At 42.0% G+C, this 14,664-nt stretch overlaps 1 protein-coding gene across 9 annotated transcripts in view; it reads left to right on the plus strand.

The window, feature by feature from the left end:
• Positions 1–14,664, plus strand: part of jakmip3 (Janus kinase and microtubule interacting protein 3) — a 298,954-nt gene that overhangs the window by 44,211 nt on the left and 240,079 nt on the right. For all 9 annotated transcript variants that reach the window (XM_068002403.1, XM_068002402.1, XM_068002401.1 and 6 more), the window contains exon 2: positions 12,422–12,665. In XM_068002403.1, the coding sequence (XP_067858504.1) occupies positions 12,531–12,665 (135 nt within the window). In that variant the 5' untranslated portion in view covers positions 12,422–12,530. The remainder of the gene's footprint in view (positions 1–12,421; positions 12,666–14,664) is intronic.

The raw sequence follows: 14,664 nt of genomic DNA on the forward strand, positions 1-14,664 counted from the left end.
AATAATAGTAACAACTCAAAAATAATTAATTTGCTGTGAAGCACTTTGGAATGCCCTGAGGATATGAAAGATGCTCTATAAATGCAAATGCTTTCTTTTCTTGTTTTTGTATTCAATTCCTCTTTATATAAATCCCTAAATCCCATTTACCGTATTACTTACCCACTCACTGTTAAGGAATGAAGCATCCATACACCAAGATTGCTTTGCTCCTCATAGCGTTGACAAATTTATCATTTACTATTCTTATTCTTGTTACTCAAATCTCTGACCTCGCATTTTTCTGTATTAAATTGCAACTGCTGCTTACTTTTTTCTTTAAATAAAGCTGTGAATCACAAATAGGTTCCTAAGGTGCAGAGACCACCTGACAGATACCAGCCAAACATTGCAGCCCCCATCAGGAAATAGCCAAACTGCGAGAGCCTTGCTCGCAGGAACCCTGATGGAACAGTGGCAAAGGTCGTGGACAGATTGTCCAGTGAAAAATCCTGTTTGGTTCTATCCCCTCGATTGACTTGGTAACTGTTTACTACTAGACATATGCATCTGAGTAATCACCCACATTAACCTGAAAGATTTTGTTTTGTATTCTCGCCTTTCCCATGCATGACACATGGAGTATATTTTCATCTTCACCGCATAGGTAAGAATCTGGCGAAGCAGATCACCAGTCCGTTATAGAACCTGCCCGATTTTCATTCCATTGATTCCAAGGAAAATCGGGTGGGCTCTATAACAGGCTGGCGATCCGCTCTGCCAGATTACTGCCCATGTGAAGACCAATAACAGCAGAAATCCTTCTGCAATGCAGTTGCAGCAGCCATTTTAAAGTGGCTACAATGCAAGCTGAAAATTCCATTAAAATATTAAAACATGAAGGGGCTGATAATACATTATTCAATAACTCTAGCACAGCTGCGTGTTATGTGCAGGTGATTCACATTATCTGGTGGCAGAGCTTTCAAATGTCTCGGTCTAACCCTCTGGAATTCTGCAGGAGGATATAGATGGGTTGGTCAGATGGGCAGAACAGTGGCAAATGGAATTTAACCCGGAAAAGTGTGAGGTGATGCACTTTGGAGGGACTAACAAGGCAAGGGACTACACAATGAATGAGAGGACCCTAGGCAAGACAGAGGGTCAGAGGGATCTTGGTGTGCAAGTTCACAGATCCCTGAAGGCGGCGGAACAGGTAGATAAGGTGGTAAAGAAGGCATATGGGATACTTGCCTTTATTAGCCGAGGCATAGAATATAAGAGCAAGGAGGTTATGATGGAGCTGTATAAAACACTGGTTAGGCCACAGCTGGAGTACTGTGTGCAGTTCTGGTCGCCGCACTACAGGAAGGATGTGATCGCTTTGGAGAGGGTGCAGAGGAGATTCACCAGGATGTTACCAGGGCTGGAGCGCTTCAGCTATGAAGAGAGACTGGGAAGATTGCGTTTGTTTTCCTTGGAGCAGAGGAGGCTGAGGGGGAACATGATTGAGGTGTACAAAATTATGAGGGGCATAGATAGGATGGATACTAAGGAGCTTTTTCCCTTCGTTGAGGGTTCTATAACAAGGGGGCATAGATTCAAGGTAAAAGGCGGGAGGTTTAGAGGGGATTTGAGAAAGAACTTTTTCACCCAGAGGGTGGTTGGAGTCTGGAACTCACTGACTGAGAGGGTTGTGGAGGCAGGAACCCTCACAACATTCAAGAAGCATTTGGATGAGCACTTGAAATGCCATAGCATACAAGGCTACGGACCAAATGCTGGAATATGGGATTAGATTAGACTGGGCTTGATGGCCTGCGCGGACACGATGGGCCGAAGGGCCTCTATCCGTGCTGTATAACTCGATGACTCTAATTCCCTCTTTAAATCTCTTGCCACTTTTCTCCTTGCCTTTCAAAACCTCCTCAAAACCTAGCTTTTCGACTGTGCTTTCTCCTACTTCTGCTTGGTCTGTTCACTCATATGGAACATTTCATTACTTTAAGGGCACGAGACAGATGAAAGCTGTTGTTGTTGTGACTTACACTACAGTTTTGCTCAATGTGCTGTTCATAATATGGACTGTTGTTCTGGGTACAAATATGGCCCACACATGACAGGCCTCACCTGTGTACAAGTTTTTTTGTAAAGTTTTATACTCAAAATAGAAAGAAATCTACAATGGATTCTTGTAATAATCAGCATCATCATGAGAGTCACTTGTCAGCTTTTGGAAAGATACTTATCAAACTACAAATAGTTGGGTTTAAACAGCTGTTCATTCCACCAGATCTCAGTGATTAGAATCACTCTCACCACTGGGCTATTGAGCCAAGATGCACTTTTAACACTTTTACAATACTAAGTGTGTTGTGTGCTTTGCCATCACCATTGACTTTCCACAGGACACAAGAAGGAGGAAACCAAAGACTGGACTTTGGCTTATATTTCAAAAAATCTGGTTTGTGCTATGTGATTAAAAAGCTGTAAACAATTTTACAACACCAAGTTATAGTCCAGCAATTTTATTTTAAATTCACAAGCTTTCGGAGGCTTCCCCCTTCGTCAGGTGAACGATGTGAAATCATTTCACATCGTTCACCTGACGAAGGGGGAAGCCTCCGAAAGCTTGTGAATTTAAAATAAAATTGCTGGACTATAACTTGGTGTTGTAAAATTGTTTACAATTGTCAACCCCAGTCCATCACCGGCATCTCCACATCATTAAAAAGCTGCTGCTTGGTAACTCCATTGTAATGAAGCCCATTATATGAAGGAATGAGATGCAAGAGATAATCTTACCATAATAATAAGGTGCAGTGGCAGCTAATTAGTATTAAATTACTGATAAGATGTGCCATTTACCAGAGATTTCTTGTTTAGTAATGTTATTACTGTGACAGCACCATTGTTTCTAGATTAGGAACATGGAAAGTAGTCCGTGTCAATTAAGCTGCTCATTAAGGTAGCAAATGTAACCCCGCTATTCAAGAAAGAAGGGAGAGAGAAAATGGAACCATAGGCCATTTAACCTGATATCAGTAGTCGGGAAAATGTTAGAATCTATTATTAAGGAAGTAGTAAAAGGGCACTTAGAAAATCATAGTATGATTAGGCAGAGTCGACACAGTTTTATGAAAGGGAAATCATGTTTGACAAATCTATTAGAGTTTTTTGAGGGTGTAACTAGCAGGGTAGATAAGTGAGAACCAGTGGGTGTAGTATATTTGGATTTTCAAATGGCATTCAATAAGGTGCCACACAAGAGGTTGTTACACAAGGTAAGGGCTCATGGGATTGGGATCAATATATTAACATGGATTGAGGATTGGTTAACGGACAGAAAACAGAGAGTAGGAATGAATGGGTCGTTTTTGGGTTGGCAGGTTGTAACTAGTGGGGTGCCGCAAGGATCAGTGCTTGGGCCTCAGCTGTTTACAATATATATCAATGGCTTCGATGAGGGGATCGAGTGTAGTGTATCCAAATTTGCAGACGATACAAAGTTAGGTGGGAAAGTAAGCTGTGAGGAGGACGCAAAGAGGCTGCAAAGGGATATAGACAGGTTAAGTGAGTGGGCGAAGGTGGCAGATGGAGTATAATGTGGGGAAATGTGAGGTTATCCACTTTGGTAGGAAGAATAGAAAAGCAGAATATTTTTTAAAAAGGTCAGAGAGTAAGAAATGTTGGTAGTCAGAGGGATTTGGGTCAGCCATTTAGAGATGAGGAAAAGTTTCTTCACTCAGAGGGTCGTGAATCTTTGGAATTCTCTACCCCAGAGGGCTGTGGATGCTCAGTCGTTGAGTATATTCAAGACTGAGATCGATAGATTTTTGGAATCACAAAAAGTTAACACGCAGGTACAGCAAGAAATTAGGAAGGCAAATGGTATGTTATACTCCAACCCCTTGCAATAAAGGCTAAGAGTAAGGAGGTCTTGCTGCAATTATATAGGGCTCTGGTGAGACCACACCTGGAGTACTGTGTACAGTTTTGGTCTCCTTATCTAAGGAAGGATATACCTGCCTTAGAGGGGGTGTAATGAAGGTCCACCAGATTGATACCTGGGATAAGAAGATTGTCCTATGAGGAGAGATTGTGTAGAATGGGCCAATATTCTCTGGAGTTTAGAAGAATGAGAGGTGATCTCATTGAAACTTATAACATTCTTAGAGGGCTTGGTATTGGGATTAATACATTGGCATGGATTAAGGATTGGTTAACAGACAAAAAAGAGATGGTAGTTGCTGAGAGGTTATTTCCCCTGGCTGGAGAGTCTAGAAATAGGGCTCATAGTCTCAAGATAAGGGGTCGGCCATTTAGGACCGAGAGGAGGAAAAATTTCTTCACTTAGAGGATCGTGAATCTTTGGAATTCTCTACACCAGAGGGCTGTGGATGCTCAGTCATTGAGTATACTGAAGACTGAGATCGATAGATTTTTGGACACTAAGGGAATCAAAGGCTATGGGGATGGTGTGGGAAAGTGGAATTGAGGTCGAAGATCAGCCATGATCTTATTGAATGGCAGAGCAGGTTCGAGGGGCCGTATGGCATACTCCTGCTCCTATTTCTTATGTTCTTATGAGAATGATCCCGTACAAGAGCCATGATGTAAAATGTGTATGATTTACTGTGGTGTACTCTTTCTGGAGCCAGCCAAGGAGAAGTTTCACCTAATGCTTTCAAATACATTTAAGTGTCCAAACGCACAAAATATGTTTTCTTTAGACAGGAATTGCTTCCAGCTATTATTACCCAAAAGAATTGTTATCTGTTCCATTACTTAGAATCTAAGAGTAATGGAAACATCACGACTGTGATATATAGTATATACACACTGTGAATCTAAAAATACTCTATCTAACAAGAAACAAATACTAGGAAATAGAATAGTCTTGGATAACTGTTTGATGTACATTGTAACTTCTGAAATACATATTGCACTTGAATTGCATAGAAGTCGCATCTTTATGTGGGTGTTCATCCGAGGCGGTGCTCCTTTTCGCTGTGGTGGAGGGCGAAAAATTGGTTGGGGAGCTGATCCGCGAGGTCCCTACTGATTCCAGTCAATTGTGGGATTTTCTGCTGGAAGTGACAGCAAGCAATGAATGCATCTGCCCAAGTATGGGTATGGGTGAGTGATAACGCTATTACCACCACAACGCTGAATGTAAGGAATGCCAGCATGTTCCTACATCCAGTACTGTTATGGCGAGTGAGAGGGGATTTAAACTGGAAGACAGCCCCAAAAGAAGTGAAATTAATTGCAGGAAAATTGGCCATAATCCTGCACTCTGCAAATTTTTAAAATGTGTTAAATTTGTCCTCTTCTGCTGCTCCACTGGCAGCCAGGCCCCCTCTGCACATGCAGGTGGTCAAAGGCCTGTAGCAGCCATTTTGTCCCCCCCGCAACAGACAGGTTCCTCAGCACAGGAGGAAGTCTCGCCAGGAGCCAAACAAAGTTATGGTAAATTTGAATAACCTCAGAAAACTCGCTGGAGTCAGTGACAGGAAACCTAGGTGGACACAAAGAAGTCTGACAGCAGAGATGGTTGCAGGGTTGAAACAAGTGGTGGAGAGATATTGCTGGGTGTCATCAGCATACATATGGAAGCCAGACCAGTGCCTGCAGATGATGTCACTGAGGGGCAGCATGTAGATGAGGAAGAGGAGGGGGCTGACGATATATTCTTGGTGGATTCTGAAGATGACTATGTTGCAGTGGGAAGCAAAGCCATTGCTAGAAATGCACTGGCTGTTTTCGGACAGGTATGACTAGTACTATGTGAGGGAAGTTCCATGGAGCTGGACCATGGAGAAGTGGTGATGAAGAAGAATGGTGTTAATTGATGTGTCAAATGCTAGAGAGGTGGAGGAGCACAGAAGGATAATACTGCTCACTCACATTCGCAGAGGATGTCATGCACAATCAGAGTGGTCTTGGTGTTGAAGCCGGACTGAAGGGATTTGACCAGGAGTTTTGGGAGAGATGGGCACAGAGCTGGGAGATGACAACACGTGAGGACCTTAGAGAAGAAAGGGCAGTTGGAGCTGAGGTGGTAGTTGGATAGGACAGATGGGTCAAGGGTGGGCTTTTTGAGGAGGTAGATGATGACAGCTGTTAAAATAATGGTGCTGCATACTGTAGTGCATTGTAGTGTAAAATGTCATTTTTACACTGCTGTAAAAAAAATTGTTGGTATCAAATCATTGTTGATTTAAATAGAAATAATAACATTCTGTTCATCGTGCTTTCCAACAAATAGGGAATACTTCAATTTCAGTCTTGTTGGGGGTTTGTGGGATCATAACACGAATATTGTGGAATCTTTCATATAAATTCTTCAGGTGAAAATGAACTTTGTTATTTCCTTGTTTTCTTTTGTTATAATGTCATAATGATATGATTTTTAATATTTAATGTCTGATTCTAAATTATCTACCATTGCCCATTTGTGCTGCTTTGCTTTTTTTTAAGCCCAAAGCTGATGTACAGAACCCACAGGATTCCCAGGAACAAATCAATACTGAGTGTGTGTTGGAAGACAGAGGCTTAACCTGGTTCATTCTCTGCGTGATCTGAATTTTGTGGCCAAATATATAAAACCATATTTTTAATGTATCCATTTTCTAGCAGAAAAATTGGAAATATGCACACCATAAGACAGATTTAAGAGCACTTTGTTATAATTCTTTCCAGCAAATGGATTTTCTGGAAAGTTTGAGTCCAATTAGAGTAGAACGATAAAATCCCTATAGAATGTTAGGTATTAACAATTGCGGTATATTGATTTTCTGGTTGTGGAGGAAAAGCAGGCCTCCAGCTGATAGCAGCTGATTCTTCTGCATCCCACACTCATTGTATTCAGAGCACTGAATGAATGAAGTATAAACTGCTGTTCTAACAGTTACACTTCAGTCTCAATTTCTGGGGCTAATTTTTGTCTCACTATCACTCTGCTTACGCATAAAAACAGGGCGGTAGCAGACTTAAATCGCAGAAATGAGCCGCCAACTTACTGCTGGAAGTCCGCCCATTCCGATTTTCAGGCAGACCTCGATTTAAGTGGCTAGAGTTCCCACTGGCTAATGCATGCAACTCAGGGCCAAATGATACAATTAAGACCCCACTGCCATTTTCGTCTCTACCAGTATTGTTACTGCCAGTTCCTTAACCTGTCTGCAAACTGTGATCGGTATACCATTTCCAGTAGTATTTAAAGGTATCCTTACTTGCTCTCAGCTAAAATGCAGCAAAGGTTTGGATTTTGCTTGTATTTGCTTGTATTAGTGTTGCTTTGCCACTTTGATGATTTTAAAGGGTTTGTAGTGCCTGTACAATGTCCTGAACTCTTATGAAGCTTCTGGCAATGCACTTTTTCTTCATGGGAGTCCTTGTGGCTATTGCTCTTTGGCGTGAGGATGAGAAGGCACAGCAACAGTAGGAAGGAGCAAACAGAGCTGCCATAAAACCAAATTTCCACATCGTTCACCTGAGGAAGGAGGTAGCCTCCGAAAGCTTGTGAATTTAAAATAAAATTGCTGGACTATAACTTGGTGTTGTAAAATTGTTTACAATAAAACCAAATAGGAGACATGCTGGCAGGAATCCTCACCCTCCCGACAGAGTGTATAGGCCCAGGATAATATACCTGCAGTTCTCTGAAGAGCAGTGCACAAGGAGGCTCTACTACTCTAGAGAGGCTGTCACTGAGTTCCGTTATCTTCTACAACAAGGCCTGCAAATAACTGCCACAGCTAACACAGCATTGCCTGTTGCAGTCACAATTACTGCAGCCCTCAGCTTCCTTACCTCTGGCTCCTTCCAGATTGCTAGAGAGGAATCAGCAAAATATCAGTCTGCAGTTGACTGATGCTATTTTTGCTGGAACAAACAGTTTCATCACATTTCCCATGGAGCAGCAGAATAGAACTCTAGGGTTTGCATAGATTACAGGATTCCCCTATATCTAGGGCTTCACTGACTGCAGCCACATCGCCCTGCAGTTCCTTAACACAACCCCACCGCCTCCATGAATCACAAGGGCTTCCTACATAAGAACATAAGAAATAGGAGCGGGAGTAGGCCAATCGGCCCCTCGAGCCTGCTCCGCCATTCAATAAGATCATGGCTGATCCGATCCTAACCTCAAATCTAAATTCATGTCCAATTTCCTGCCCGCTCCCCGTAACCCCTAATTCCCTTTACTTCTAGGAAACTGTCTATTTCTGTTTTAAATTTATTTAATGATGTAGCTTCCACAGCTTCCTGGGGCAGCAAATTCCACAGACCTACTACCCTCTGAGTGAAGAAGTTTCTCCTCATCTCAGTTTTGAAAGAGCAGCCTCTTATTCTAAGATTATGCCCCCTAGTTCTAGTTTCACCCATCCTTGGGAACATCCTTACCGCATCCACCCGATCAAGCCCCTTCACAATCTTATATGTTTCAATAAGATCGCCTCTCATTCTTCTGAACTCCAATGAGTAGAGTCCCAATCTACTCAACCTCTCCTCATATGTCCACCCCCTCATCCCCGGGATTAACCGAGTGAACCTTCTTTGTACTGCCTCGAGAGCAAGTATGTCTTTTCTTAAGTATGGAGACCAAAACTGTATGCAGTATTCCAGGTGCGGTCTCACCAATACCTTATATAACTGCAGCAATACCTCCCTGTTTTTATATTCTATCCCCCTAGCAATAAAAGCCAACATTCCATTGGCCTTCTTGATCACCTACTGCACCTGCAAACTAACTTTTTGATTTTCTTGCACTTGGACCCCCAGATCCCTTTGTACTGCAGTACTTTCCAGTTTCTCGCCATTAAGATAATAACTTGCTCTCCGATTTTTCCTGCCAAAGTGCATAACCTCACATTTTCCAATATTGTATTGCATCTGCCAAATCTCTGCCCACTCACCCAGCCTGTCTATATCCCCTTGTAGGTTTTTTATGTCCTCCTCACTCTCTACTTTCCCTCCCATCTTTGTATCATCTGCAAACTTTGATATGTTACACTCGGTCCCCTCCTCCAAATCGTTAATATAGATTGTAAAGAGTTGGGGACCCAGCACCGACCCCTGCGGAACACCACTGGCTACAGGTTGCCAGTCCGAGAATGTACCATTTATCCCAACTCTCTGCTTCCTGTTAGATAACCAATCCTCCACCCATGCCAGAATATTACCCCCAATCCAGTGATTCTTTATCTTGAGCAATAATCTTTTATGTGGCACCTTGTCGAATGCCTTCTGGAAGTCCAAATACACTACGTCCACTGGTTCCCCTTTATCCACCCTGTACGTTATATCCTCAAAGAACTCAAGCAAATTTGTCAGACATGACTTCCCCTTCGTAAAGCCATGCTGACTTTGTCCTATTAAATTATGTTTATCCAAATGTTCCGCGACTGTCTCCTTAATAATAGACTCCAAAATTTTACCCACCACAGATGTTAGGCTAACTGGTCTATAATTTCCATTATAGACCAGAAACAAGCCAGCCTAATGCCATTAGAGGTAGTGCAAACTACAGCACCAGTAGCAGCATCTCTCAGGGATGCTCATTAACATGCAACTGATGTGTGATCACCAGCACCGCAGCATACAGGTTTGTGCCTGCTTACCTGGAATCTGCCGTGACGCTCTTGTACTATGCCAATCTTCCATCTCCCCACTCTTTGCCCCTGCACAGCAAGTGTGAGGCTGGCTGCTGGGGACAAAGGCCATCCCCTGCACACCTGACACTATTATGTGGATTCCTCTCAGGAACCCACATAACAGCCAAACTCCAATGCAATCAGATCCATGGCTCCACTGGAGCTCTCATCGTGCAGACCTTTGGAGTCCTTAAGCAATTGAAACATGTATCCATTCGATCTCCCAGCCTGTCCAAGGGGGAAGGAAATGGTCGAGCCCACAGCCTGCATCCCCAGTATGAGCATCCCTGAGAGATGCTGCTACTGGTGCTGTAGTTTGCACTACCTCTAATGGCATTAGGCTGGCTTGTTTCTGTTCACAGTTTGCTGCCGATTCTTTCATTCCATGCTCCTTTTTATTACATGATGATTGAAAAATTGTACACAATGTGCACCCGCAATCTGAAAATTACCCCTGTTTTTTTTAGTGGTGGAAGATTTTGTCAGTCAGTATACTTTGTGGCCTACAGACACATTCAAAAATTTCCCATGCCCTAAAATATTTTGCCACATCCTATGGACAGGGCAAAAACTTGTTACAATGTACTGTGGCCACGTGCCAGAAAAAAGACTCTTAATTATATGGATAGGTTGTGACATCACTGTGGAACTTATAAATTATCACTTGATCCCATGAATAACTATTGCTACTAATGATGTGGAGATGCCGGTGATGGACTGGGGTTAACAATTGTAAACAATTTTACAACACCAAGTTATAGTCCAACGATTTTATTAATAAAATCGTTGGACTATAACTTGGTGTTGTAAAATTGTTTACTATTGCTACTAACTTATCCATGACAGGTTACAGGCGTTACAGGTGAAATCATTGGAACAAAGACACCAGCAGAAGGATTTATTTTTGATCAACGGCAACAAGTTGTTTTTTATGTTAGCTAAATGTACACTAAAAACAGATGTTATTGATCTGTTCAGTGCCATTAAATTTTATACCAAGCCCTGTAACTACACAGTGTTTGTATGGTTGTATCACATGGCTTAATTGCAGGTGCCTGAGTATATTTACTGTCACTGTGGAAAAAAAAAATCAAGAAAACTGTTGCTTTTTCATTTATATTTTTGGACTCTAAGGGAATCAAGGGATTATGGGGATCGGGTGGGAAAGTGAAGTTGAGGTCGAAGATCAGCCATGATCTTATTGATTGGCAGGGCAGGGCCGAGGGGCTTAATGACCTACTCCTGCTCCTATTTATTATGTTCTTATATTTCTTTGACCTTCCTGGCCCTATTACTCCTCCTCTCCTCAATAACTGTTGTCTCATGCAATGCTTCCTCCTCCAGGCAAAGTGTAAGATGACTTAGGCTAGTCATGGACTTCTCTAGCACAGTGACCAAACATTAAGAGAAATGTGTTGTGTACGTGTGTGTGAGGCAGGGGAGATAGATGTGAGCAGAAGAAACTTGTTCTCCCATTTCTTTCTAGGCTTTGAGATGGAGTCCTTTAATAATGCCTAGTACTCTATCTAATAGTGTATAATAGTTATGTATGTCATGCACTGCATTGTAGATATATGGATTACTTCTGTACAATGTATGCTATAAACTGTCAAAGCTAACAGTAAAAAGGTATAAAAAGGCCACTACTCAGCTCACAAAATTCAAATATTAATGATATCAATTATATATTGAGAATTCTATGCAATGTCAGTCTGTCAATCTGTTCAGGATGCTAGCTTCATGTCACTTACAAATGATATGCAAGCAATTGGGTTCTATATTGTCCTCTGCACAACAATGGCAACCCTTGTTCAAATGTCTAATTTTTAATCAGTTAATAAAGTTGCTGAATTTAATGTTCCGACTATAATAATTGAAATCAGATGAGATGAACAGGTTGATTCAAAGTCCTCCTGATTTTCTACTGCAGCCTATAACACAGTGAATGCCAACTGGTTTGAATTTGATACCACCGAATGAATGCGCTGCTTCTGCCTAAACATTGAGGGAGTCAAATTCAATTTGGATCAGTAGAGAAAAGTGTGACTTTAATATTATTTACACTCCCCATTTGAAAAGTTACACCAGAGTCAGTACAAAACCTGTCAACATTTGTTTCAGAAAAAAGAATCTAAATGATAAGCCCATAAGACTGGATCACTGGTATCATTATTTTATTAAAATTACACTTGTGATTGAATTGGAAAGGTCGTCGAATTCAAATGAGTATAACTCTCTTCCGCAGTGTTTCTCCTGCTCATCTGCTGTAACTTTGATGGAAGAGCTGCAGAAACCCTGAAAAAGTGGCGTAAACTCTGTTTTTCTGGCCTTTCTGTGACTCTTCCGCTGATGTTACAATGGATGAGTGGGGTCCGCTGCAGAAATTCACCCCCTGTGAACGTTACCATGTTGACAAGGGTGCATTGTATGTGCATAATACAAAGTTTTTATGTGCTGCCATGTTTTAATGTTACCAAAACAAAGACTAAGGTAACTAGAACTGAATTCTAAATTGAACATACATACATGATTTGAAGCTGTACTTTCTAATTGCTGGGAAGGTACAGGTAATAGATTTGAAGACATTCACTTATGGTGTTCAGAGAATTTTCATTATTAGGAAAGATCTTGTATTTTATCGTGCCTCAGCATGACTGTCTGCAATAATTATGTTGTGCCTACATTTACCAGTATGAACTGCTGATCCATCGAAATTCTCTTTTGAAGCTGAAGTCTCCATTAAATGGAAAAAAAATAATGTACCATTTTTTTTTATATAGGTGGAAATGAAAATGTAGATGAAAGGAGAAGGAAAAGAGAAGTCTCCAGCTTTGGAACGGAGAGTTCTCTCTGTCTGGGTTTTTACCCTTTGGAACACAGCAGCCCACAATGTCAAAGAAGGGTGCTGGCGGTCGAGCTAAGGGAGACAAGCCTGATGCCTTAGCTGCTTTGCAAGCTGCCAATGAAGAGCTCAGGGCAAAACTGACTGACATTCAAATCGAGCTTCAGCAAGAAAAGAGTAAGGTGTGCACTGTCCTTTTCCTAATCATATTTTTTAAGAAAAATGTCGCTAAATAAATCAACAGCATAGAAAATGGTTGTATTTTCTCTGAATGAGAACTTGCTACAAATAGAGTGCGTACATTGGTATGAATAAAAAAAATCTGTAATTTGTGCTGGAAATAATAATGTACAGACTTGAAAATATAGTGGAGATTTGTTCTGAGATGTTCTATATAAATACAATGTGCTTGTTACCCAAAATACCTCTAATATATGGGACGTACTATTGCTCTTAATTCATTACCATCACTGGATTACTGCTTTTTCACAACAGTGCATTAAATAAAAATAGTGTTGAGAGCTGTAGTAGCACTTAGGTAGTAGGTTATAATTCTGGGAAATTTCAGATGCCCAAGGTCTATATATAATTCACATTCAAAAAAATGAGTCTCTCAGGTTTGTAACTCACTCAGTCAAAATAAAGTACAATATTTATTAAATATAGAATTTTTGGAGGGAAATTGTAGCTTTTACTATTTTCCCCAAATTTCCCTCCATATGTCTTGAAGGCACTGACTCCTGCAGGGACAGAGTTCCTTGGGAACCAGCAGCCCTCTAGTAACTCATCCATTCACCATCCTACATGTTCTAGCCTAGGCTGTGAGTGTGAAAAACCTATTTCATCAAGACAGCGTATTCCAGTCAAGTCTGAACCTGCCCTTACCTGACATCTATACATGTGGCCCCCGAAAATCCCTGGCCATTCTATTGTACTCCCACCACAATGGCTTGAAACTTGGCCGAGGTCTAGTTATGCTGGGTCCTGATCTCACGGCAAACTTTCCAGATGGCCTTGTGTGGGGTGGTGGGGGGGGAGGTGGGGGAAGAGCTTTTGCTTGCCCCTTATAAGTTCACTGATATAAGGGGAGGTTGGGGTCTCCCTACGTGTGGAGTTCCCATGGTCAGACTTTCAGAGGGATCAGCAAAGGTGTGCCTGTTCAGACCAGGATTACCTTCTGGACCAGCAGCGAGCGTGCTGACCAGCTGGGGTCCAACCTGGGATTAAGGCCTGGATTCCCAAAGATTTGGCCAAGGAATTTTTCTTTAAAGTGGCCCGCTTTGTAAGTAGGTCACAGAAGCATCCAAACATTTCTTTGTGGGGGGGGGGGGGGGGGGAGGAGGATGAGACCAGGTAGTCCCCCAACCAAGCCTCTTTGGCGGAGGGGGACATGGGCACCAGTGATGCTCCCCTTGGCTGCCAAAAACTATTAAGAGGGATTTGGGTGTCCTTGTACATGAAACACTGAACGTTAACATGCAGGTACAGCAAGTAATTAGGAAGGCAAATGGTATGTTGGCCTTTATTGCAAGGGGGTTGAAGTACAAGAGTAAGGAAGTCTTGCTGCAATTGTACAGGGCTTGGATGAGACCACATCTGGAGTACTGTGTATAGTTTTGGTCTCCTTACCTAAGGAAGGATATACTTGCCTTAGAGGCAGTGCAACGAAGGTTCACTAGATTGATTCTTGGGATGAGAGGGTTGTCCTGTGAGGAGAGATTGAGTAGAATGGGCCTATACTCTCTGGAGTTCAGAAGAATGAGAGGTGATCTCATTGAAACATATAAGATTCTGAGCAGGCTTGACAGGATAGATGCTGAGAGGCTGTTTCTCCTGGCTGGAGAGTCTAGAACTAGGGGACATAGTCTCAGGATAAGGGGTCAGCCATTTAGAACTGAGATGAGGAGAAATTTCTTCACTCAGAGGGTTGTGAATCTTTGGAATTCCCTACCCCAGAGGGCTATGTATGCTCATTTGTTGAGTATATTCAAGACTGAGATCGATAGATTTTTGGACTCTAAGGGAATCAAGGGATATGGGGGATAAGGCGGGAAAGTGGAGTTGAGGTCGAAGGTCAGCCATGATCTTATTGAATGGCGGAACAGGCTCGAGAGGCTGTATGGCCTACTCCTACTCCTGTTTCTTATGTTCTTACAGAATTTAAATCATGACCTGTGGTGG

This window comes from Heptranchias perlo, chromosome 21 (assembly GCF_035084215.1).
Source record: "Heptranchias perlo isolate sHepPer1 chromosome 21, sHepPer1.hap1, whole genome shotgun sequence".
Taxonomy (NCBI): Eukaryota; Metazoa; Chordata; class Chondrichthyes; order Hexanchiformes; family Hexanchidae; genus Heptranchias; species Heptranchias perlo.